At 44.5% G+C, this 26,572-nt stretch overlaps 2 protein-coding genes across 47 annotated transcripts in view; one reads left to right on the top strand and one right to left on the bottom strand.

Annotated features, from left to right (window-relative positions):
* Positions 1 to 23,931, bottom strand: part of LOC116099186 — a 74,269-nt gene extending 50,338 nt beyond the window's left edge. For 8 of the 46 annotated variants that reach the window (XR_004122113.1, XR_004122112.1, XR_004122142.1 and 5 more), the window contains exons 1-4: positions 23,451 to 23,698; positions 22,329 to 22,408; positions 11,179 to 11,255; positions 7,954 to 8,049 (exon numbers count right to left, since the gene is read on the bottom strand). Coding sequence is in view for 1 of the 46 variants with exons in the window: in XM_031382437.1 (XP_031238297.1) it covers positions 22,385 to 22,408; positions 23,089 to 23,691 (627 nt within the window). In the remaining 45 variants the exon portion in view is untranslated. The other 38 variants (XR_004122145.1, XR_004122144.1, XR_004122138.1 and 35 more) reach the window with 34 other exon arrangements.
* A 181-nt stretch (positions 23,932 to 24,112) lies between these two features.
* Pcbp1 (poly(rC) binding protein 1) lies at positions 24,113 to 25,804 on the top strand. Its single transcript, XM_031382432.1, has one exon. The coding sequence runs from the start codon at positions 24,381 to 24,383 to the stop codon at positions 25,449 to 25,451; it is 1,071 nt and encodes a 356-aa protein (XP_031238292.1). The 5' UTR covers positions 24,113 to 24,380; the 3' UTR covers positions 25,452 to 25,804.
* Positions 25,805 to 26,572: the final 768 nt, after the last annotated feature.

Here is a 26,572-nt window from a genome sequence, read left to right as displayed (position 1 = left end):
TTTTTTTGTGTGTGTGTATGGGTGGGTTTTGAGACAGGGTTTTTCTGTGTAGCCTTGGCTGTCCTGGAACTCACTCTATATACCAGGCCGGCCTCGAACTCAGAAATCCGCCTGCCTCTGCCTCTGCCTCCCAAGTGCTGGGCTAAAAACAATTTCTAAACAGGTCCACTTCCCCTGTATCCTAATAACTCCCTGCCCCCTGCCACTACTTCTGGTGGGTAGTTGGCTAGAAGGGAAGTTGAGAAAAAAAATTAAAGCTTACAGGTTCCTAGCACCCACATGGCAGCTCACTCTAACTCTAGTTCCAGGATATCCAATAATTTCTTCTTGCCTCAGAGAACACTCTGCATGTACATGGTACTCCTGCAGACATGTAGGCAAAGCACTCATACACTTAAGTAAAAAGAAGAGGAGCCAACAAGATGGCACAGCTTGTAAAGGCACATGCTTCCTAGCAAGATGAGTTCAATCCTAGGACCCCACATGGTAGTAAGACAACCAAATCCTGAGTTCTGACCTACATGCATGCGCGTGCGCGCACACACACGCACACACACACACACACAAAATGGAGAATGTGAAAAAATACTTATTAAATCAAATCTTAAAAGGAATGGCAAGCAAGGTAATGGGACAGATGGAGTACGGGTAGCCCATAGAAATATCAGTAGTCAGGAGGGCCTCTTTAAGGAGACATATCGCTGATGACTTTTGCTTTTTTAAAAGATTTATTTATGCCGGGCAGTGGTGGCACACACCTTAATCCCAAGCACTTGGGAGGCAGAGGCAGGTGGTTTTCTGAGTTTGAGGCCAGCCTGGTCTACAGAGTGAGCTCCAGGACAAACAGGGCTACACAGAGAAACCCTGTCTCAGGAAAAAAAAAAAAAAGATTTATTTATTTATGTCTCTGTTTTTTTCTAGACAGAGTTTCTCTGCATAACAGAGCCCTGGCTATCTTGGGACTTGCACTGAAGACCAGGCTGGCCTCAAACTCACAAAGATCTGTCTGCCTCTACCTTCAGAGTGCTGGGACTGAAGATGTGCACCACCATACCCAGCCTTATATTTTTATTTTATATGTATGAGTGTTTACATGGATGTCTGTGTATCACACACATGCAGTGGCCATAGAAGAGGGCACCAGATCCCCTGGAATTAGAGTTATGGTTGTGAGCCACCATGTGGGTGCTGATCACAGGACCCAAGTCTGGTGCAAGAGCAGCCAATGCTCTATTACTTTATATTTCTTCTTTTTTTTGAAGACCAGGTTGGGCTCCAACTCAGAGAGATCTACCTGCCTCTGCCTCTTAAGTGCTGGGATTAAGTGCCACCACCATCTGGAAATTTTCCAAAATTTTAAGGAATGTTCCTATCTTGTCTCTTTGTCACATCAAACTCTCTGCCTGTCCAAAGCAGCTGTTTCCCAAGCAGCTAGTTAGTGGCTCTGATTCCCTTAGGAGCCTCTAGGGCTCAGCACTGACTCTGGAGTCACTGACTCAGCCTCCCCTGCTCCTCTTCAAGCCACAGCCAATGCTCCTAACTGCTGAGCCATCTCCAGTCCCCTAACACCTCAAGCAGAGAAGTAACATCACAGTCTTCTCAGGCTGATGCAGTCACCATGGCTACAGCAAAAGGGACAGAATGGGGCAGGACAACTTTTTTCCAAAAAGTAACAAAGAAAAACCAAGACAACACAATAACACACAACTCTTAACTCCAGCATGTGGAAAGTTGAGGCAGGCAAATCTCTGTGGCCTGATCTATATAGGAAGTCCAGGGCCAGCCAGGACTGTCTCAAAACAAAAGAAGCCTGGATGCAGAGATAGAGCCAACAAGAGGTGACTGCACCAGCACACATCACTCAGAGCTCCCTGACCACTGTAAACATTTACACATCATTTAAACTAAGGAATTAGAAAACCAAGGCATAGGGCAGTGGCAACACAGAAGGCAAATGTCTAGACTACTGAGAGTCCATTCCAGTGTGTGCCTAGTGATCAGACCAGGAAGGGGAAGAAAGCATGTCTAGTTGATGCTGGGCTTCCATATCAGAGGATGGGGCACCAGAGAAGGAGCACACTGTGCTCACTATGAATGCAAGATATCTGGGCTGGTGATGCAGCTCAGCGATAGAGCACTTGCCTAGCATATGTGAGGGCCTGAATTCAATCCCCAGCATTGAAAACACACACACACACACACACACACACACACACACACACACACACACACAGAGGGCGGTGGGGAGGCAGAGAAATACACAATAATCACCATTAAGCTCTCCCTATGAACAACTGGAGGCTATAAATCATCCACATGTTGGTGGTAACTGAAGCTGGATGAAGGTGAGATCAATGACTAGGAACAGAAAACCAACATTTAAATCACAGTAAGCATCATCTAGAACAGAGAAACACCTCCTTGTCTCTCAATAGGAGAGCAGCTAAATAAAACACAGCACTATCCATTTTATGAAATACTACACAGTGGCCACAAAGAATGAAATGACTATTTACTAACATGGTATACTGCCAAGGCCCAATTTTTTTTTTCTTTTTTTTTGGTTTTTCGAGACAGGATTTCTCTGTGTGGCCCTGGCTGTCCTAGAACTCACTCTGTAGACCAGGCTGGCCTCCAACTCAGAAATCCGCCTGCCTCTGCCTCCCAAGTGCTGGGATTAAAGGCGTGTGCCACCACCGCCCGGCTGTTGTTTTGCTTTATTTCATTTTGTTTTTGAGACCTAGTCTGACCTGAAGCTTGCTATGATACAGATCAAACTAGCCTTCAACTTACAGATCCGCCTGTCTCTACCTTCCTGAGTGCTTGGATTAAAGATGTACTCCCAGGGCTGGAGAGATGGCTCAGAGGTTAAGAGCACTGACTGCTCTTCCAGAGGTCCTGAGTTCAATTCTCAGCAACCACATCTGTAATGAGATCTGATGCCCTCTTCTGATGTGTCTGAAGACAGCGACAGTATACTTACATATAACAATAAATAAATCTTAAAAAAACAAAAAATATGTACTCCACAATAGTGGCTAAAGTATCAGAATGGTATATAACATATTATTTGTGGAGATAAACTTTAAAGACATAAAATAACTAAGTTTTTTCTGGGCTTACACATTCCAAGGACACATTCTCTCTAGGGAACAGGAATTAGAGAAGGAAACAAAGATTGCTCTATTCCGTATAAATTACTAACTACCAAGCATCCTGATGTTTGTGATGCTAGGGATCAAGTGCTTCACCACTGAGCTGCACTCTATCCCCAAAGAGAATGAGCAGGAAGGAGGTTACCCTCCCACCCAACATGGCCTTCATGGTTAAGTATGGCTTTGCACCTGCCCACATCTGAACACATTAACTTAGCCTCCCAATGCCATACTCTCTCCTGAACCTTTGTGCCCAGGCTTGTCTTGGGACGGATCTTTAAATGGGGCCACTGAATGTGGCAGACAAAGAAAGACATGCCAGTATGCAGAACAAGAGTAGCTGGCATTGTTCCAGCAGAAATCCTAAAGGGAGGATGGTTCTATATTGCTAGAAGTTCTCGAGTGCTAGGAAAAGAGGCAGGGGCAACCTAGTGAGGTCATGATGTGACCCAGTCTTACTAGACAGAGTTAAATGAGCTATGTTCTGGTGGGAGGTTTATGGTGAAGGGCAAGGACAGCAGAGCAGCAGAGAGAGGCCAGAGACTCAGACAGAAAGGAGGTAAGGAGGTCTATGGAGAGACAAGAAGTTGAAATAAAACCTTTTGTAGTAGCCAGGTGGTGGCACATGCCTTTAATCCCAGTGCTCAGGAAGGAGGTGGATTTCTCTGAGTTGGAGGCTAGCCTGGTCTGCAGAGAAACCCTATCTCAAAAAAATCAAACAAGAGGCTGGAGAGATGGCTCAGTGGTTAAGAACACAGACTGCTCTTCCAGAGTTCCTGAGTTTAATCCCCAGCACCTCATGGTGGCTCACAACCATCTGTAATGAGATCCGATGCCCTCTTCTGGTGTGTTTGAAGAAAGCTACATTGTACTCATATAAATTAAAAACAAAATAAAATAAAAAGCAAAAAAACCTAAACACCTTTTTTGTAGTAAAGCGTGATGGTATGCATCTGTAATTCTAATACTAAAGGCTGAGGCAGGAAAATTAGGAATCTGGGCTAGCTACAGTAGCTAACCTGGGGTAGGGTGTGGGGGTGGGAGAGGTCCTCTTCTGGAAAGCAAGGCTGCGGTGTGCAGCCCTCTGGCGACTGCACTCTGAACTTTCCGCTTCCTGAACAAACATATTTGGTTGTGTTTTCCTGGTTACCCAAAGAAATGACACTGCTCAGCCCTTACCCAACAGTTGACTCACCACCACCTCTCGAACCACAGGCTCACTTACCAGCTGGCTCTAGGAAAAAAAGCAAGCTGGTGTGAACTGTCAAAGTCCTCCTGGACCTGACCTCAGCCACGAGAGTAGGTTTCATTTCAAAACTGAAAGGACTGAAGGACGGGGAAATCCAAAGCTCAGCAACCAGGAACAGGTGGTTCCCATCAGAAGAGTCCCAGGCTGAGACTCAAACAGAAACCAGACCACTGATAAGGCATGGTTTACAGTGTCTGTCTCCAAGCTTTAGCAGCTGATTAGGTTGTCCACTATTTACAACAGGGCATGAACACACTTATCCCTCTCCAGGCTACTCAATGACTCTTCTCTCCAAAGCTGAAGCAATTTCTTGTTTTACTGAGTTTGAGAATTATAAGGAGAATCCATTAACTGAGACATCAGGTGGATCTATGGTGCTTCAAATGGGCCACATTTTGAGTATAAAGAGTTATTACCAGGGCTGGAGAGATGGCTCAGTGGTTAAGAGTACTAACTGCTCTTCCAAAGGTCCTGAGTTCAAATTCCAGCAACCACATGGTGGCTCACAACCATCTGTAATGAGATCTGACACCCTCTTCTGGTGTGTCTGAAGACAGTTCAGTGTACTTACATATAACAATAAATAAATCTTTAAAATATATATATATATATAATTTTTTAAAAAAAGAGTTATTACCTCTTCCTGATTCCCCATAAATGGCTGGCAAAATTCCTGTCTCAGTAAAAACTTTTCAGTTTATTCCTAATGACCATTTATTGTGGAGTGACAGCACCAGAGGACAGCTCAGCAGGAGTTGGGTTATGTGCCTAAGGTTCCACTGTGGCAAGCTGTGTGACTCAAGACATGTCACTTCACCTTTCTGGGTTCAGTTTCAGTCTCCTCACCCATAACACAAGGAAACTGGGAAACATCTGCACCAAGAAAAGTTTTAAGTTCTTAAATCAGGGCTACTTTTTAAAAAAGCACACCCCAGGGCTGGAGAGATAGCTCAGTGGTTAAGTGCACTGACTGCTCTTCCAGAGGTCCTGAGTTCAATTTCCAGCTCATAACCATCTGTAATGGGATCCGATGCCCTCTTCTGGTGTGTCTAACTAAAGACAGAGATAGTGTACTTGCATACATAAATAAATCTTTTTTTTTTAAAGGCACACCTTACCACTCTATGAAAAAATTCAAAGGCATAAATAAAATTGACAAGCTCTAGCCGCAATAGGCTACTGCTTACCAAGGACTGAGGGAAGGCCAGCAGAGGCCGCTGCACATGCTGCTGCTGGCACTGGATGCCTCATCTGCATCACTAGGAACCCAGATGATAGAAAGCTACTCTACAGACTGTGATCAATAGTGAGGAATCCTGAATGCTGTGAAGACACAACTCACCCAGGGCCCAAGTATGGTGAGATATGCAGATAATTCCAATACTTGGCAGGCTAAGGCAGGAAGATGTAAGCTCTGAGGCCAGAATACATACGGAAGACTCTGTCCAGACCAAAAGATTGACACACAAAAAGAAAAAGACATCAATAGCCCCGTATTCACTACAACACTATTGACAATAACTTCATATTGCAAGCCAGGACTCTCTGATAGAATGCTTACCTAGCGTTCATGAGGATCTGGGTCCCATCCCCAGCTCAAAGAGAAAGAAACAAAATTAATTTTTTTTTAAAAAAAGAAAAGAAAAGGAAGTGGGACAGTGAAAGAGAGAACAGGGGAGAAAATGTAAACCATACTACAGAATACTATTTAGCCAATAAAAACAGTTTTTAAATCTGTCATTTGCAAGAGCATGACTGAAACAGGGGATCATCATATTAAGTGACATAAGCTAGGCCGAGAAAGGCACTGTACAATCTCCCCACACATGGAAGTAAGGAACAATTATCTCATAACAGCAAAAATGGAATGGTGGTCAGCAGCCAGAAAGAAGAAGAAATGAAAGGTGGGGAGGTTACAATTAGGAATACAGTTTGGGGACTGGAGAGATGGCTCACAGTTAAGAGCACTGACTGCTCTTCCAGAAGTCCTGGAGTTCAAATCCCATAAACCACATGATGGCTCATAACCACCTGTAATGCAACACCCTCTTCTGGTGTGTCTGAAGATAGCTACAGTGTACTTATAATAAATAAATCAATCTTTAAAAAAAGAAGAATACAGTTTGGGCTATGTTATGTAAATAAAAAAACTACAAAGAGTGATAATATGCTGTATATTCTAGAAGCTAGAAGATAAGAATTTGAAATTTTTTATACTACAAAGACAGGATTAATGTCTGAGAGGATTGTGCTACTTAACCCAATTTGAACACAAGTATACACAAAGTAGATATATATGAAAACATCACATTCTCCTCCAGAAATTCACTTGCTTTCTATTTTTCAGTTTAAATATTAATTTAATTTTTAAAATTCATTTTTTCCATTAATTTATTTATTCACATATATTCTGATCACTGTCACCCCCACTCCTGGTCCCTACCCCCAGGTCCTAAAATTTATTATTTATTGGAAGGGTTGCTATGCCATGTATCAAAAGACAGTCTGTGGGAGCCAGTTCTCCTGTTACCTGTAAGTCCCAGGGATCCCTCTACCTTGCCAGTCCTCCATTTAAAGTGTTAGTTCACACACACTTGCCTCTCTCCTACGAAAATCACTCAAAGAACTTTTCAAATTAGTATTTAAAACTAGAACAAAGCCAAGAATGACAGCACATAAGGAGCATCCCAGCATCCTTACCATCTTTCAGTGAAGAGACCTGTGACTTCAGACAGCCATTAACATGACAGTCCCTGCTGCCCAGGTCTTTGAGTTGCTCATCACCTAGTGGTGTAGTGAAGTAAATGCAGTTTATCAAGAGTCTTAAGTAACTTCCAGCCATTTTGTGACTTTCTCAAAACCCACAGCAGAGCCTTCAATACAATCCCCCAGCTTCTGTGAAACGGAAAAGGCTCCACCTCCATTCATTCTCCAAGCTGAGGACTTCACACCCTAAGGTTCATTCTCCAAGATGGAAAAGGCTTTGCACTTAAATAATGACAAGAAGTGACACACATCTGTTTAGTGCAGCTGCAAAGTACTTAAGAGATGAGAGAGCTTTTGTACAGGATGACCCAAGTGAAAGTAAAAAAGGAGAGACTACAAGTGTGCCTGGAGACAAGCTAAGGCTGCCTGTGAAAGATGAACTAATACTGTGGGCTTCTAGGCTAGCCTAAAACTAATGAGACATCTCAACTAAATTTCAACTCAAAACAAACAATAAAGCCTGACATCATGGTCACCCCATGTACTTAGTAGCTAAGGCAAGACTGTAAAGTTTAGGCAGCAGAACCAACCACGTCTCAAAAATATAAAAGGAGAGAAATAATGTTTTGCCAATGAGAAAAATATTATCAGGATATAAATCAGACATGATGATACATGCCTATATTCCCAGCACTAGGGAGGCTGAGGTAGGAGAATCAGGAATTCCAGGCTAGCTTGAGCTACATAGTAAAACCATCTCAAAAATAAAAATGAATTAGGGGAGGTAGTAAAGTGATGCGCTCCCTCACCAGTAGAAGACTGGAACAGAATCAAGATGGATACCTGTGGTGGGAGTGGGCAGCAGGTCAGGGAAAGGAAACCCTGTTAAAACACTTCCAAGGTTCTTCCAACTCTAAAATATGATCATCCTGAGAAACCCTGTATCGGAAAAAAAAAAAAAAAAAAAAAAAAAGAGATCATCCTAAACTTCAAAGTCACTGACAACACTGAAGACTCTCTCCTGCTTTGTTCAGAAACCCCAGGCAATATAACCTAGCGACTAGGGGTATAGATGGGTGACTACTACCGTGTGAGCAAACGTGAGCACATTATAGAACTCTATCTTCCTCAGCTTTGTCATCTTCAAATGTTACTTAGCAGTCACTACTCTCATAAGATATATAGGATATTAGTCAAGTACTTAAAATAGTGCTGCACACACAAAAGGATACAAGACCAACATTTTGAAAAGACAAGGAAAGAGGCGGGCAGATTTCTGAGTTAAGGCCAGCCTGGTCTACAGAGCGAGTTCCAGGACAGCCAGGGCTACACAGAAAAACCTTGTCTCGAAAAACAAAAAAAAAAAGAAAAAAGAAAAAAGGAAGAAAGAAAGAAGGAAGGAAAGAAAGAGAGAAAGACAAGACAAGGAAAGGAACAGAGGGATGGGGAATGACTTGCTTGCTTTAACCTTACTGAAACCTCAGCCAAAGTGTCCCTGGCTGTTACTGACCAGAGTCTGAGTTCCCTTGGCAACAAGCCTCATAAAAGAGCCAGAACTGCTTTGCTCATGGGGTGCTCATCCCTTGCCCTGAAAGTTGGCATCTCCTATGCTTTGAAACAGACCATCTTTGACTTTACAAGTATCTTGGTCCAACCCCGGGTGCTGAGTAGAGCTACCCTCCTTTTACTGTTCTGTCAGCATTCAAAAGGACCTCAGAGCCAGGCAGTGGTGGCGCACACCTTTAATCCCAGCACTTGGGAGGCAGAGGCAGGCAGATTTCTGAGTTCGAGGCCAGCCTAGTCTACAGAGTGAGTTCCAGGACAGCCAGGGCTACACAAAGAAACCCTGTCTCAAAAAAAAACAAAAAAAGAAAAAGGACCTCAGAGACCCTCTAAACCCAGCACTTGGTTTACTACATGAGAGCAAGAAGGCTAAAAGTGAAATCCTAGGTATAAGTTGGGACAAAGTCAAGCACAGCTGTTGTAGGGCTTTATTCCTAGTGGCCAAAATCTCCCCATTTTTCAGGAAAAGAAAAACGATGTTTTTAACCTACTGAGCCATCTCTCCAGTTCCCTACCACATAACTATGCAATATACTTTTTGAGTTTTTTGGATTAGGGGATGCTCAACTGGTTAAAAGAAAGGAAGGGGGTAGGGTGAAGAGAGAAAAGAAACCTTGCAAATGTTGAAAAAAAAGTAAGAAATAAAAAATATTTTTAGTCCTTAGTATCTCAGAAATGGGGTATTCAACCACCACTACACATGGACACCTGTACACTCCACAGGGTGGCAGGGTACAGAGGCTAAGAGCTGGACTCTGGAGCCACACTACTTTGCTCAAATCTCAGCTCTACCACTACTAACCATGTGGCTGTAAGTGAGCCTCCTAACCCTCTTCACACACTACAAAACAAGAGTGACTACTCACAGGTTTAAGGACTAAACAAGACAAATGCATGTGAAATCCACATCAGACTTCTCTGTGTGCACACTGATTGCTTTGCTTTTCAACATTACTAGCTGCATCTGAACAGACTAAGAGCTGAAGAGATGATGCTCAGTGGTTAAAGGGGCTTGCTCTTGCAGAGAACCGGAGTTCAGTTCCAGCAGACACATTGGGTGGCTTACAACTGCCTATAACTCCATCTGTAGAGGGACCCAACATCTTTCTGGTCCTCAAAGGTTTTCCACATGCTCACACACACACACACACCTAAGAGGTACATAAGAACGACAACAATGGAAAACATAACAAGAGACAGGTCCCTACCTCTAGTCCAAAGAACACTACAACACTAAGATACAGGTCTTTACTCAGCTCCTACTTCTGGTGTAGGAACACCCAGTCCTTCAGACACCAAGCACACCAAGCACTCTTTCATTTCTTTGCATTTTGGAAAGAATCTGCTCAGAACAGAGACACAAGCAGAGCAAGATGCTTAAAATCATACAGAAAGGTCAGGAGGACAGAACCCATGTACATCAAAAACAGCAGACTCATTAAATTCAGCAAGATACATCTCTCTGGTATAGTTTCTCACATCCTCAAAAGTGATACAGCAGAATGGTTAACAGCAAAAGCTCTTAAGTCCAACTGCTTAGGACAAACTTCAGTCCATCCTCTGTATGCTGTGTGACATATACAAATGAATTCACCTTTCTCTGGGCTATACTTGTCAGTCTGTAAGAACTACACTGTAATTATGACAGACATTTGGGAAGTTCATCCTATTTATTAAAGACCATGTCTAGCACTGTACCTGGCCATATAATTCATTCTATAGAACTGCTCAACGCCACACAGTTACTGGTAACATTGAAATGTCTGTGTAAGAGGCCTGCTCCCAGAGCCTGTGTTCCCATGTCTTCACCTAATCTGCCTCTCCAAGTACCACCAAGAGCAACTCCATAAAGTGCTCAGCACAGGGTCTGATCAACATTACTGTGACAGCAGCTAGCATTACTCCTCTAACTCTGATCACACCTTCACTAAAGGAAAGGAATAGTCTGATCTTCTGTTGTTGTGACCAAACACTCTAAGCAAAAACATCAGGTGGAAAGAGTTTATTCAACTTCTACTTCCAGGTCATGGTCCATCATTTAGGGAAAATTCAGGGCAGAAACTCAAGGAAGAGCTAAAGAAGAAACTATAGAGGAATGTACATGCTCATTCACTTACTCATACTCAGCTAGTTTTCTTTTTTTCTTTCTTTTTTTGAGTACTCTATCTGCATGTATGCCTACGTGCCAGAAGAGGGCATCAGATCCCAGTACAGATGGTTGTGAGCCACCATGTGGTTGCTGGGAATTGAATTCAAGATCTCTGGAAGAGCAGCCACTGTGCTCTTAACCAATGAGCCATCTCTTCAACCCTCAGCTAGTTTTCTTATACAGCTCAGGCCTACCTCTGTCCCTCCTGGGCGGAGCCCTTTCCCATCAGTTAAGACACTCTCTACAAAAACAGGCCAATCTGAGGCAATTCTTCAACTGAGATAACTGAGGTACTCTCATCCCAGAAGATTCTAGTTTGTGTCAAATTGACAATAAAAATTAACCAGGATACCTACCTAGGTTTCAGTTCCCTGAGCAGTTTGGATTTGATTCTAGAACTTCATTTCTTCGTTTTCTTTCAATACAAGGTTTACTGGCATAGAGAGAAAAGGAAACATTTATTAAAAATATCTAATCCAGGAGGTGGAAAAATGATTGAGTGCTTCAGAATTGCTATGTAAGTATGAGGACCTGAGCTGAGATCACAGGCCTGTGAAGGTCTGGTAAAGACCTGTGAATCTAAGCTTTGCAGGAAAGAGACAGGAAGATCTCACTGCTGCTAGCTGGCTGCCATTCTAGCTAAAAGGAGCTACAGGAAGAGACCTTGTCAAAAAGAATATGGTAGGGAATGACAGAAGAAGACAAGCAAAGCCTTTCTCTGGCCTGCATACACATGTGCATGGGTGCACACACTCCATATGCACATGCACCCCTCCCACCTCACCTCATGGGCACACACATATATATACACAGAGACAGAGAGAGAGGAGAGACAGACAGAGACAGGGGGGTTGGGGGGGAACCAGGTAAAGACACTTGCTGTGAAGACCATGGAGTCTGACTCCTAGGACCCACATGGTAGATGGATATAAACTACTCCTACAAGTTGTGATCTGACCTCCAGACAGCCTTTGGTACCATGCGAACTACATGGCACATATGCATGCATACATATGAAAATAAATGCTAAGGCCAGGCAGTGGTGGCGCACACCTCTCCCAGCACTTGGGAGGCAGAGGCAGGCAGATTTCTGAGTTCAAGGCTAGCCAGACTACACACCAGGATAGCCAGGACTACACAGAGAAACTCTGTCTCAATCACCCCCCCAAAATGTAAAAATATTAAAAGTTTTAAGAACAAAACATAGTAAGCTGGGCATGATGGTACAAAGCACTCAGAAGGCTGATGCAAGAGGACCAGGAACCTATGGTGTTCTTTAGCTATCTAACAAGCTCAATGCCAGCCTGGGCTAAGTGAGACCCAGTTAGCCTTAAAACAAATACAACAACAACAAGCTTTTTTGTTACTCTAATCCCAGTATTTGGGGGGTAGAACCAGGTGGATCTTTCTGAGTTCAAGGTCATCTTGGTCTACAAACAGAGTTAAGACCACAGCCAGAGCTGGGCAGTAGTGGTACATGCTTTTATCCCTAGCACTGGGGAGGCAAAGGCAGGTGGATTTCTGACTTCGAGGCCAGCCTACAGAGTGAGTTCCAGGACAGCCAGGGCTACACAGAGAAACCCTGTTTTGAGGAGAAAAAAAAAAACACAGCCAGGCTGTGGCTCTCTGCCTGGAAGGGGGAGAAAGATTGAGAAGACAAAGTACACTGAAAATGAGATTTTTTTTTTTCAGGCTAGAGATAGAATCCAGGGACTTAACACCTAATAATGGAAGTATGTGTATTTGAATGTGAATGTATGTACATGTGTGTGCTTTTTTTCAAGATGAAGAAGTATTTATTTATTTCCTTAATGTGAGTACATATGTGAGTACATTGTTGCTGTCTTCAGACACACCAGAAAAGGGCATCAGACCGTAAGCCACTATGTGGTTGCTGGGAATTGAACGCAAGACTTATGAAAGAGCAGTCAGTGGTTTTAACTGTTGAGCCATGTCTCCAGCCTGCATGTGTGCTCTTAAATGTGGAGATCAAGTATTTTCTTCAACAGGTATAATGACACACAACTTTAATTCCATCACTCAAGAGACAGAGGCACATAAATCTCTGAGTTTGAGGCCAGTCTGGTCAGTGTATTGAGTTCCAAGTTAACTAAGAATACACAGTAAGATCCTGCCAAAAAAAAAAAAAGCTTTTCTTCCTCACTTCTTATTTACTGAACAGGGTCTCCTACTGCCCAATTTAGCTAGTTTATCTAGCCAGCTTACCCAGGGATCTCATCTCTACCACCCTTGCCCTTGGATTATAGAAAGGCTACCATAACTCCTTCCTCTGGGGTTTGTTGTTCTAGGGATCCAAACCCCTGGCTTCTGCTTACTGGGCTGTCTTCTCAGCCCTAATAATAGTATCTTTGAAAAATAAAAAAAAGGGGCTGGAGAGATGGCTCAGCGGTTAAGAGCATCGACTGCTCTTCCAAAGGTCCTGAGTTCAAATCCCAGCAACCACATGGTGGCTCACAACCATCCATAAGGAGATCTGACTTCCTCTTCAGGAGTGTCTGAAGACAGTTACAGTGTACTTACATATAATAAATAAATAAATCTTAATAAATAAATAAACAAATAATAAAAAATTTTAAAAAGGCTCTTTAAAAGATCCTAATAGAGGAAACAAGAGAGGATAGCAGATGTGAGTGACTTGAAAGGAGACAGGGCCACTGAGGAAGTCTTGGGATAAGTACAGAACAGAATTGGGCAAAGGGAAAGAGGGTTTTTTTTTGTTTTTTTTTTTTTTTTTTTGGTTTTTTGAGACAAGGTTTCTCTGTATAGCCCTGGCTGTCCTGGAACTCACTCTGGAGAACAGGCTGGCCTCGAACTCAGAAATCCACCTGCCTCTGCCTCCCAAGTGCTGGGACTAAAGGCGTGCGCCGCCACCGCCCGGCTGGGAAAGAGGTTTTTGAATATCATAACTTCACACCTATAATCCCAGCATTAGGAAAGCAGAAGCAAGAAGATCCAGTTTGAGAACAGCCTGGTGCGTCGGGTCATTGGTGGGTGGCTGGGTGTGTGCATATATATATACATATACATACATATATATGCACACACCCCATGAAACTCTATCTAAGAATAAGTAAATGAATGAACAAAAAAAGAAGGAAGAAAGGTGATTAATAGAAGAATTGGGCCAGGAGGTGGTGGCACTCAGGAGGCAGAGGCAGGCAGATATCAGGCAGGCCTGCTCTACAGAGTGAGTTCCATGATAGCCAGGGCTACACAGAGAAACCCTGTCTTGAAAAACAAAACAAAACAAACAAACAAAAAAAGAATCTAGGAGGAATTGAGACAAGAAGAAAGAACATAGTGATAGGGAGCACAGTAAGTACAAATTCAACCTGTGCTACAGTGAGAGTCTAGCTCAAAAAATAACAATAAAAGTTGGGGGTGCTGGCACAAGTAGGAAGGTTGCATCTGGTATGTGGTTGGAGAGTCTGAAGCAGGTACACTACAAATAATGTGAAAAATGTTCTTCCAAGTTTCATGTGCAGTACATAACAAATCAGAGTTTCACATTCAGACTGGAGAGCCATACCCTATACTCACTGTGTATATACAAATATTCTGGAAACCAAGGCACCTCTGCTCCCCTCCACCTATAAGAGACAACCCTTTACTGCTGATATGGTCAGTGGAGTTCCTTTTAGATTTTACTTTATTACAAACATGAGTGTTTTGCCTCCATGTATGTCTGTACATCACACTCATGCAATGAGTGGAAGCCAGAGGCTTCAGATCTCCTGGAAGTAGAGTTGCAGACCATTAAGTGCCACATGTGTGCTGAGACCTGGACCCAGATCCAGCCAGTGCCCTTAACTGTGAGCGATGTCTGTAGTCCTAGAGACAGCAGACTTTAACAATGAATAAAGTTGAACTGATGCTTCGTGTGGTTTGTCTGTCTCTAAAATGAAGCATACTTCTAGTGTTCGGAATAAAATAGCAGTTTCTCTTTAATTCTTTTCCCAACTTTCTAACTCAAATATCCTAGCCAACTATATGAATACTTAAGCTTACATACACATTCTTTCTTAAAAACAAACCCTGACACTCACTCAGTGTAACAGCATTTGCTCTTCCACAGGACTTTGGATCAAACCCATATGGTAGGTCAGCACAATCTGTAACTACACTTCTAGAGGAAAATCACTCTGCTGACCTCCTTGGATACCAGACACATGTGGTACACATATTAACATGCAGTCAAAGACTCATTTACTTAAAAAAAAAAACAGCCAGGCAGTGGTGGCGCATGCCTTTAATCCCAGCACTTGGGAGGCAGAGGCAGGCAGATTTCTGAGTTTGAGGCCAGCCTGGTCTACAGAATGAGTTCCAGGACAGCCAGGGCTACACAGAGAAACCCTGTCTCGAAAAACAAACAAACAAACAAACAAACAAAAAACACAACAACAACGACAAACAGCTAGACATGGTGGATAGCATCTACATCACAGCACTCAAAGGCTACAGTAGAAAGACTAAGCATTCAAGATCATTATAGGTTACATGGCATGTTCCAGGCCAGCATGGACTACACAGTGATGCCAGCATGCACTACACACTGAGACCATGTCTCCAATTCATAAAGCAAGCCCAGCATGATGGTACACACCTTCAATCCCAGGACTCAGGATAGAGTTAGGTGGATCTCTGTGAGTTCATGGCCAGCCTGGTCTACATATCAAGTTCCACAGAGAAACTTGTCTTACAATGAAACATCTCAGATATCTTTATCTTGTTAGTAAGTATTTCTCCAAAATTAAACACTTTCACTTTCTACATTCTGGTGAGGACAAGTAAACCATTAATAACCCAGAGTTAGAGATATGGCTCAGTTAGTGAAGTGCTTACTAATATGCACAAATCCCTGAGTTCCATCCCAGAACCACATAAATTGGGTGTGGCATTTGTGCATACAATCCTAGCACTCAGGAAGTAAGGGACAATCAGGAGTTCAAGGCCATCCTCCACTAGATAGTCTGAAGCCAGCCGGGGTCTTTACCTGGCTTCAAATAAGTAAATAAATAGCCCATACTTCTGAAACAGCAGAAAAATAACCACTAAAAATTCGTAACACAAACATCCTCCATTCCTTCCTGAGATGGTCCTGACTTTGGAATGACTTTGTTTTGTTACCCAATGTCACTCTCCTGACTATCCACTTTACTGGTGGGACTCCAAATGCCATCAGATTCCTTCCAAAGCTGAAGGGAGGCTCTTCTCTACATTCCCATTGCACCCTTTGTTGTTTTATATCCTAAGACTTACCATGCTGTCCTGGGTCACTTGTCTGTTTCCTTCTCTAGACAATTAGTAATTTGGAAATCAGGAGGCTAGAGAGATGGCTCAGCAGTTAAGACCTCTTCTAGAGGTCTTGAGTTCAATTCCCAGCAACCACATGGTGGCTCACAACCATCTGTAATGGATCTAATGCCCTCTTCTGGTGTGTCTGGAGACATCCACAGTATACTCATATACATAAAAGAAAAAATTTGAAAAGCAAAGACAAAAATCTCTTTTAAGGGGAGGGGTGGGGAACAAAAAGGATAGGTAGTAGGTGGTTTGAGAAAAGATCTTACAGGAATCCTCACCTCAGCTTCCCATTAGATTATACAGGTGTGTCACTACCACTTGGCTTCATTCTTTCTTAGATCCCAGTGTTAAAGGCACAACAAACAATCAGTGATTATATACTGACCAAATATAATGAATTTTAAGTTAAAATATTTTCTTGTGGTTTTTTTGTTTGTTTGTTTTGTCCAGACAGGGTTTCTCTGTATAGCCCTGGCTGGCCTGGAACTCACTCTGTAGACCAGGCTGGCCTCAAAATCAGAAATCCACCTGCCTCTGCCTCCCAAGTGCTAGGATCAAAGGCATGCACCACAACCACCCAGCTTCTTGTGATTGTTTTTTTTCTCCTTATTTTTCTTTCTTTTTTGGTTTTTCGAGACAGGGTTTCTCTGCATAGCCCTGGCTTTCCTAGAACTCACTCTGTAGACCAGGCTGGCCTCCAACTCAGAAATCCACCTGCCTCTACCCCTCAAGTGCTGGGATCAAAGGTATGTGCCACCACAGCTTGGCACCCCTTATTTTTCTGAGATAGAGTTTCACATTATACCTCACACTAGCCTCAAACTCATTAACCTCCTGCCTCAGTCTCCCACATACTGAAAATACAGATATACATCTCCATCCCAGAACTCATCTATGACTGATAAACCAAATAAAGTTAGCCTAGTATTAAAATTATTGGCCTAGAAATCTTCTCTCCAGTTGATAAAAAAAAAAAAAAAAAAAAAAAAAAAAAGCTCCCTACTTGCTAAGGGAAATAGAGAATCGAGGGCTCAGAGGTTAAGAGCACTGACTGCTCTTACAGAGGTCCTGAGTTTAACTCCCAACAACCACATGGTGGCTCACAACCATCTGTAATGGGATCTGATTCCCTCTTCTGGTGTGTCTGAAGACAGTGACAGTGTACATATACATAAAATAAATAAGTAAATCTTTAAAAAGGAGTTCTTTGGGCTCATATAGAGCATCCAAGTTCAGATCCCAGCACTCACAATGGGCAGCTCACAGCCTCCCATAACTCCAGTTCCAGAAGATCCAACACATACTTCTATCTTCTACTAAGTACTGCACACACATATGGTATACATACAAACAGGCACATATATACAAACACACAAAAGAGTAGTAATTTTTTTTAAGTTTTTAGGTAATACAGAGATGGTTAATAACTCAGAGACCTGAGTTCAAGTCCCAGCAACCAACATCAATTAGTACACAACTGCCTGTAATTCCAGCTCCTGGGAATCCAACAACTACTCTTCTGGCCCCTGTGGGCACTGTACTAGTGTGTATAAACCCACACAGATATACATATTTACACATAATTAAAGTTTTAAAAATAACTTTAAGAGTAGTTGTACATGAATGTTATTTTAAATAAAAATGAAGTAATGAAGGAGGTAGTGGCGCATACCTTTAATCCCAGCACTTGGGAGGCAGAGACAGGCGGATTTCTGAGTTCAAGGCCAGCCTGGTCTACAGAGTGAGTTCCAGGACAGCCAGGGCTACACAGAGAAACCCTGTCTCGAAAAAGAAAAAAAAAACAAAAACAAAAACAAAACAAACAAAAAAAGAACAAGAGGGGAGAAGAGTCTCTTAACCCAACAAAGCCAAGGGTCTATAAGGTAATTCAAATAGATGTTCTGAGACAAAAAATAGATTAGCTGGGAGGTCTTCTGAGTTTAATACTTTTCTACTGTCATGGGCATAAACAAAAAAAAGGAACAGGAGTCAAGAGACTGACCTCACATCCTAACAAACTGTCTAACCTTCAGCAAGTATTTTCTTACCCGAAGATAGCTCTTCTGTGAAATGTAATAACATGAAGCATAAACCCTGCCGTTCCACTTACAAACTTTAGGCCTCAATGACCTTCCCAGCCTTGTTAAGCCCCTTAACCAACCTGTGGTCCCTTGAATTTGAGAAGAATCACAGATGGGCTACAATGGACTATCTACTCCATTGTTGCATTATCTCAGTAGCTTCAAGAACTGCTCCTCAGAACGTGGAATGTGGCCAAAGGAGAGTAAAGAATTTGCTCATTGTTGAGGTAAAAATTCCCCCTCCTCCAAAAGAATGAACAAGCAAGATCATAGCAATATCACACCCAAGATAAAATTAGAAAAGAACTTGGAGATTAGTTGGCCTTCTGTTTTATATATGGGAACACTGCTGCCCAGACAGTGGGATTATACTAGTCTCACAGCTAATGAATCCCAGAGGTAAGACAGATCCTCAGGTTCTAAAGACCAGAGCCCTCTCTGCTGAACCATAGCATCACCCAAGTCTCCTGCAGCCTGCCTGCAGGGCATAGGGAAAAACCTGACAGGTCACCGCACAACTTCACAGCAAAATAGGGGCCTCTGAAAGGAAAGAAATAGTATCCTGGAAGAATGCTGGCAGATCTTGGAAAGGGAAAGCTTCCCTGACCAAGGACACGAAGTCCTAGAGGTACCCTGGTAAGAGAAAACGCAGGGTGCTGGAGACATGGCTCATCACATGAGTACTAGTGACTCTTCCAGAAGGACTCAGGTTCAGTCCCTAGTACCTGTGAGCACAGCAGCTCACAGGCATCTGTTAACTCTAGTTTCAGGGGTTCTACATCCTTTTCTGGCCTTGTCAGGCACTTCACATACATGGTATACCTACACACATGTATGCAAAAACATTCACGTAAAATAAAAATATTAAAAATAACTTTAAAAAAAGAGGAAATCAGCCAGGCACTGGTGGCGCATACTTTTAATCCCAGCACTTGGGAGGCAGAGGCAGGTGGATTTCTGAGTTCAAGGCCAGCCTGGTCTACAGAGTGAGTTCCAGGCCAGGCAGAGCTACACAGAGAAACCCTGTCTTGAAAAAAAAAAAAAAAAAGAGGAAATCAGAAAATATTTCAGGCAAAAAAAAAAAGACTTTAAGGGGCTGGTGAGATGGCTCAGCCTATAAGAGCACTGACTGCTCTGCTGAAGGTCCTAAGTTTGGTCGGATCCCAGCAATCACAAGGTGGCTCACAACCACCTGTAATGAAATCTGACTCCCTCTTCTGGTGCGTCTGAAGACAGCTACAGTGTATTATGCCGGGTGGGGCCGGAGCAGGCAGGGCCTAAACTATCCAGCCTAAGCTGGAGCAAGCAGGGTGGCAGAGGTCCTGAGTTCAATTCCCAGCAGCCACAAACATGATGGCTCACAGCCATCTGTATAGCTACAGTGTACTCATACAAATGAAATAAATCTTTAAAAAAAAAAAAAAGACTTTAATCAGATAGACTTGGATGAAAAGCCTAATTGGATCAAAAACATTTTTTTTTAAGATTTATTTATTATTATATATAAGTACACTGTACCTGTCTTCAGACACACCAGAAGAGGGCATTAGATCTCATTACAGGTGGTTGTGAACCACCATGTGGTTGCTGGGAATTGAACTCAGAACCTTTGGAAGAGCAGACAGCGCTCTTAACCGCTAAGCCATCTCTCCAGCCCTCCCAAAAATAAAAATAAAAAAAAAAATGTGTGTGTGTGTGTATACACATGTATATATATGCATATATATGCATATATACATATATGTATATGTATATACGTGTGTATATATATGTACACACACATATATACATATATACATATATGTGTGTATGTGTATACACACACACACACACACACATATGGAGACCAGGCTGGCCTCAAACTCAAAAATCCGCCCGCCTCTCTGCCTCCCAAGTGCTGGGATTAAAGGCGTGCGCCACCACCGCCCAGCCAACTGCTAAGCCAGTCTCCAGCCCCACGTAATAGTTTAAAATTAGTAAATTAATAAAACCTGAATTTCTGAGTCAGGACACTCCCTGATTATATCTAATTTCATCTTTTTGTTACCTGATTTTGTTTTTTTTGTTTCCTTTTGAGACATAAGCCATGGCTGGCCTGGAATTCACTATGTAAACCAGCCTAGACTCAAACTCAAAGATTCACTTGCCTTTCCCACTACCTCCAGAGTGTTGGCATTAAAGATGAATAGCGCCATTCTGCCTCTATTATCTGACTTTTTTAGTACTTACTAATATTTTAAATGCTTTAGTCTACTGGATCACTATGGAAGAAGAGGCACCCATCGAAATCTGTATGCAATTTAGGGGTTCAAGATATAGCTTCTGAACTCAAATGACCTGTCTGAAAAATGTAAATATCACCATTTATTTCATGTTCTGAAAAGATTAAAAAAATATATATATATTTTTATATATAAAAATATAAAATCTGTCATCACCTGTATATGGGCATTTAATTATTTATGATGGCTCCTGTTTTCTCTGAATATAAAGAAATAGGCAGAAATTTCTAGTATACTTCAAATAGCAATTTTATGATAGTTTTGTTATATATCTATGTGTGTATATACGTGTGAGTCATTTAAATTTCTTACAATGTTTTCCTTTTTAAACTTGAGAAGCCTCACTGGGTGGTGGTGGTGGTGCACACCTTTAATCCCAGCACATGGGAGGTCTTGAGTTAAAGCACCTAACAACGCTCAAGACAGCACCTAGCACACACTGAGCTTGGCTAGCATGCCGGTATTGTCATTGCTGCTACTGTGTATCTGTTAAAGTTGTGTACAAAGGTAAGATCATGTTAATTTGAAAAGTTTGACATGGGCTTGGAGAGATGGCTCAGAGGTTAAGAGTACTGACTGCTCTTCCAGAGATCCTGAGTTCAATTCCCAGCTCAAAAACATCTGATCCGATGCCCTCTTCTGGTGTGTGTCTGAAGACAGCTACAGTATACTTATATAAATAAAATAAATAAATCTAAAAAAACCCCAAACTACTCCGTTGCCACAAAATCAATACATAATTTTTTTTTTTTAGTTTTTCAAGACAGAGTTTCTCTGTGTATCCTTGGCTGTCCTGGAACTCACTCTGTAGACCAGGCTGGCCTCGAACTCAGAAATACACCTGCCTCTGCCTCCCAAGTGCTGGGATTAAAGGAAGGCGTGCACCACCACCGCCTGGCCATAAAAAAAATTTTAAAAGAAAAAGAAAAGTTTGACACATGATCTAAAAGTAATTTCAATCAAAAAACTCTTCTCTCCTTTACACCCACACAGCCAAAGCCACTGCAGTACATGTTTGTTGCACTGCCCACTACCTATGCTATGTTGAAGAGTCCACAGATTATGATTTATCTAATACTCCTCCATGTTCTGCCAATATTTGTAGAGAAATGGAGGATTGGAGCTAGGTAAAACAGCTTATTTTATCTGCTTAAAGGACTGGGGTGGGATCCAGAAATCCTCCCCATGAGTATCTGAGGAAAGCAAGTCATAAAGGAAACTGCGCTCCCCTGGAGCCACAGATGAGGCCAGATGAACAGACACTTGACCCTCTGGGCAAGACTGAGTCACTTCCACTTCCTGTCCTCATACAGAGGCTTCCTAAACAAATGTCACTAATAACCAGGAATACCTGGAAGACAACAAACCTGAACATACAAACAGGAGCAATGGGCTTTCTGAGTGGCTCCTTTAAAAATGACAAGTTCACATGAAGCATTTCTTTTTTCTTTTTTTGAAACAGGGTCTCAACTGTGTAGTCCTGGCTGGCCTCAAACTCTCAAAACCCCACCTGTTTCTGTTTCCCCAGGGCTGGGATTCAAAGTGTTTCCTACCATGTCCTCAAAATTTAAATTCTAAAATCCTGCCAGTGGTGGCACATGCCTGTAATTCCTATATTTGAGAAACTGAGACAGGAGGATCCAGAGTTCAGTGCAAGCTGGGCTATATAGTGACTTTCCACTGAAAAAACATAAAAACTGTGGCTTAGTGGTTGACAGTTTGGCTAGAAAGTTAGAAATCCTATGTCTGATAAAAACCTCTGCAAAATTAAATTCTAAAACTCTGATTTGAATTAAAAAATCTGTAAAAGGTGCTCACCAGTAGGGACATCAGAAGATAAAGATTCCATTCTGTGTAACCTTGGGTCAGTCACTTCATCTCTCTAGGTTTGTCTTGCTCTGTTGAGGAGGGGAAAAAAGAAATAAGTACCCACTTTGTGAAATTTTCAATAAAAAAAAATTCACATTGCATATGATAAAATGTTCAGAATGGAATCTGGTGTGGCACATCCACAACCACAATCTGTTCCTCTTGACTATAATGGAAATGGAATAAATTGTGAACTTGTGGACCACTGGACAGTTGAATAGTGAGACACAGCCATGCTATGGCTTCTCTAAAGTTACACCACAACCTGCACAACGTCGAGGAAAGCCGATTTTTAGATGCTTGGATACTTGGTTAGATACTGTGCATGGGAGCGGGCACGCGCGCGCGCGAACACACACACACACACACACCTGCCTGCCATTATTCAATTAAAAAAAAAAAATAGGTGTCGGGCCTGCATTTTAATTATTCTCCTTGCCCAACAAGCGCATTAACCTTCTGCGGAAAAACACCTTTCAAGTAGCTGGCCGTTTCAACCTACGAGAAATTCTGAGAATGATAAAATGCACGTTCTAGAGCTTTCAGACCCACCCCAATTTCTGGATGGCGACACGTGTCGCCATTTTGTTGGGAAACATGGCTACCAGCCCTCCCTGTTCGGGGGTGGGGTGGGGGAGGTCGGGGAAGGGGGGGGCGGAGGAACGCCACGTTAGCCCTTTCAGTGAAGTATTAAACACGTCCACACGACCTCCTCTAGGTTGACTATGGCGGCGGCACGAGGAGCCGGCAAAGAAATCACGAGCCGCTCTCCAGCGTTTGGAGGGCCATTTCCTGGCGGGAGGACTCGGTCAGGAAGTCCTCCCAAGATGGCGGCCGCCTCCCGAGAGCGTGGCCCCGGCGGCTCGCGAGCCAGCGCGGACCTAGGGGGGGCCTGCCGGCACCCCATCGATGCTCCCCGCTCCTCTAAAGTCTCAGAAACTGTCGTGGGAGATAAAACACACAAGGGCAGGTGGTGGGGGCTTCTGAGGCCAACAAAATGCAAACAAAGCATTATGTAAATGGACGCCATTCTTCGAGCGGCCCGTGTTCCTAACACGTCCCCCAACACACCAACAAGCCCGAGCGTCACTCGGTGGGCTGGGTGACTCTCCAGTCTTTCTGCGTAGCGGACGCAGCCACCGGACGGAGGCCAAGGTGGGGGCTGGTACGAGGCGCCCGGACGCCGGGGACGAAGGGGCCCCACGTGCCCAGCAGAGCGCGTGCACGGCCGCCAGGCCGCGCCTCGCCTCGCCACCCCTCCCCCCCGGAAGACACCGCGGGCCTCTCCTGCTCCCCCTTCACGCCCGCGCATGCGCCCTGGTCACCTCACGCGCACGTTTTAAACCCGCGGCGTCTAGCTACCGCCTGCAGTGGCCTCCGCGGCTGCCTGTATTGCTCTGCCTGTATCGCTCCGCCATCGAGTCCTTCGGCGGAGCGCGAAAATATTATCTGTCTCCGCCACAAAATAGTAACTTCCCCAGCCCCCTGCCGGAGCCTCTAGGGTTAACAAAACACGTGCTCCCTCTCATTCTCTGCCGGATTCCCAGGTCTGCCCACGTTGTACATTTTTCTCTCCGTCCGTGGTTGCCACAGGGTTATTTTTCTTAAGGGTAGCGCGCGCAGGCGCAGTCTTGTGACCTAAAAAAGCCGGTCCTCTTTTTTTCCTAGGGGTCCTGCGCGGAAAGCACTTCCGGGGTCAGAGGGTACGCGGGGTTGAAAGCGGGCTTCCCGCCCCGCCCAGACCGCCGAGGCTGCCGCCGGAGTCGCCACCGCCGCGCCCTCGCCCACCCGCCCGTCCGCCGCTCCCGGCCCCGCTCGCCCCCGCTGCCTCTGCCGCTGGTCCTTGGACGCCGCCGCGGCCTCCCGCCCGCGCCCGCCCGCTCCCGCGGCCCCCGCTCGCCTCGCGCCGGCAGTTCGGGCCTACTCTTCCCCTCCCCCGCCAGCCGCCCAGGACTTGACCACGTAACGAGCCCAACTCCCGAACGCCGCCCGCCGCTCGCCATGGACGCCGGTGTGACTGAAAGCGGACTCAACGTGACTCTCACCATTCGGCTGCTGATGCATGGAAAGGAAGTAGGCAGCATCATCGGGAAGAAAGGGGAGTCGGTGAAGAGGATCCGCGAGGAGAGCGGCGCGCGGATCAACATCTCGGAGGGGAACTGCCCGGAGAGAATCATCACGCTGACTGGGCCCACCAATGCCATCTTTAAGGCCTTCGCCATGATCATCGACAAGCTGGAGGAAGATATCAACAGCTCCATGACCAACAGCACGGCGGCCAGCAGGCCCCCGGTCACCCTTCGGCTGGTGGTGCCCGCCACCCAGTGTGGCTCCCTGATCGGCAAGGGCGGCTGCAAGATCAAGGAGATCCGCGAGAGCACCGGGGCCCAGGTCCAGGTGGCGGGGGATATGCTGCCCAACTCGACCGAGCGGGCTATCACCATCGCTGGCGTGCCGCAGTCCGTCACCGAGTGTGTTAAGCAGATCTGCCTGGTCATGCTGGAGACGCTCTCCCAGTCTCCGCAAGGGAGAGTCATGACCATCCCGTATCAGCCCATGCCGGCCAGCTCGCCAGTCATCTGCGCGGGCGGCCAAGATCGCTGCAGCGACGCGGCGGGCTACCCCCACGCCACCCACGACCTGGAGGGACCACCTCTCGACGCCTACTCGATTCAAGGACAACACACCATTTCTCCGCTGGATCTGGCCAAGCTGAACCAGGTGGCAAGACAACAGTCTCACTTTGCCATGATGCACGGCGGGACGGGATTCGCCGGAATTGACTCCAGCTCTCCAGAGGTGAAAGGCTATTGGGCAAGTTTGGATGCATCTACTCAAACCACCCATGAACTCACCATTCCAAATAACTTAATCGGCTGCATAATCGGGCGCCAAGGCGCCAACATCAATGAGATCCGCCAGATGTCCGGGGCCCAGATCAAAATTGCCAACCCAGTGGAAGGCTCTTCTGGAAGGCAGGTCACTATTACTGGCTCGGCTGCCAGTATTAGCCTGGCTCAGTATCTAATCAATGCCAGGCTTTCCTCTGAGAAGGGGATGGGGTGCAGCTAGAACAGTGTAGGTTCGCTCGTAACCCCCTTCTGCTGTTTTCCCATGATCCAACTGTGTAATTTCTGGTCAGTGATTCCAGGTTTTAAATAATTTGTAAGTGTTCAGTTTCTACACCTTATCATCTGCTAAGAATTTAAAGAAAAATCACATTCTCTGTTCAGCTGTTAATGCTGGGATCCATATTTAGTTTTATAAGCTTTTCCCTGTTTTTAGTTTCGTTTGGGTTTTTTGGCTCATGGATTTTATTTTCTGTTTGTCGATAAGAAATGTAAGAGTGGAATGTTAATAAATTTCAGTTTAGTTCTGTAATGTCAAGAATTTAAGAATTAAAAAAATGGATTGGTTAAAAATGCTTCGTATTTGAAAGCTGGGAATTACTATCTTAAATTCTGCTTTCTTCTCCTCCCCCTTCCCCTTTCCCTGTTAAGTATGGGGTGCTTGGAGGCCAAAGGGAGAAGGGTGGGCCGCCCTTTGCAAGCTTTCCTCGCCTTATCGCTAAGATTCCCCTCCCTCTGCCCCAACAAAGGAACTGCAGGTTGGGCCTGCTTTGGGATGTTTACAAAAGACGGGGTCTCTTCCTGGGAGTGACATCTCCAATTTAGTTCCAGAGAGAGAGGCCTCTGACCATTTCTCTGGTAGAAAATACAGGGTTTTCTCAGGTGGAAAAACTGCCCGTTCAGTAGGACGGGGTGAATGGAGAGCGTCCTACCCATCTAGTCCGTTGTCCCCTACCCCCATCCCGCAGGGGAAACTTAGCCAGGAACAATAAAATATTCTGGGGGAAGGCTTGTGGGAGGGGGCAGGGACTAGGAGGAAGGGGAAGCTCAAGGGTGGGAAGGAGGGCCACAGCTGCAGCGTGGTGGGGACTGGGGGTCTTGAGTCTGGGCTGACCGAAACAGAAGGACCACGTGGGGAGCCATGCACCTGTGGCAAGTAGCCTGTCAGAATGTTACACCTGTCAGGCGAGGTGCCCAGAAACAAAAGGGTATTTTTGTGATTTTCCTCAGCTGTGTGCAATAGTTGGTAAATTTCTGCAGGAAATAATCCTGCCTAAGTGGGACAGTCCTCCCAGGAATGTAGACCAATCCAGGGTGTTAAAATGCAGATTCCTGAGTCCCACT

The sequence above is a fragment of the Mastomys coucha genome, unplaced genomic scaffold (genome assembly GCF_008632895.1).
Source record: "Mastomys coucha isolate ucsf_1 unplaced genomic scaffold, UCSF_Mcou_1 pScaffold20, whole genome shotgun sequence".
Taxonomy (NCBI): Eukaryota; Metazoa; Chordata; class Mammalia; order Rodentia; family Muridae; genus Mastomys; species Mastomys coucha.
Note: the sequence above shows the minus strand (reverse complement) of the source record. Positions and strands in the feature narration are given on the sequence as shown.

Excerpts from the sequence above, each read along its gene's own strand:
- Pcbp1 (XM_031382432.1), top strand. The coding sequence starts at position 24,381 with ATGGACGCCGGTGTGACTGAAAGCGGACTCAACGTGACTCTCACCATT.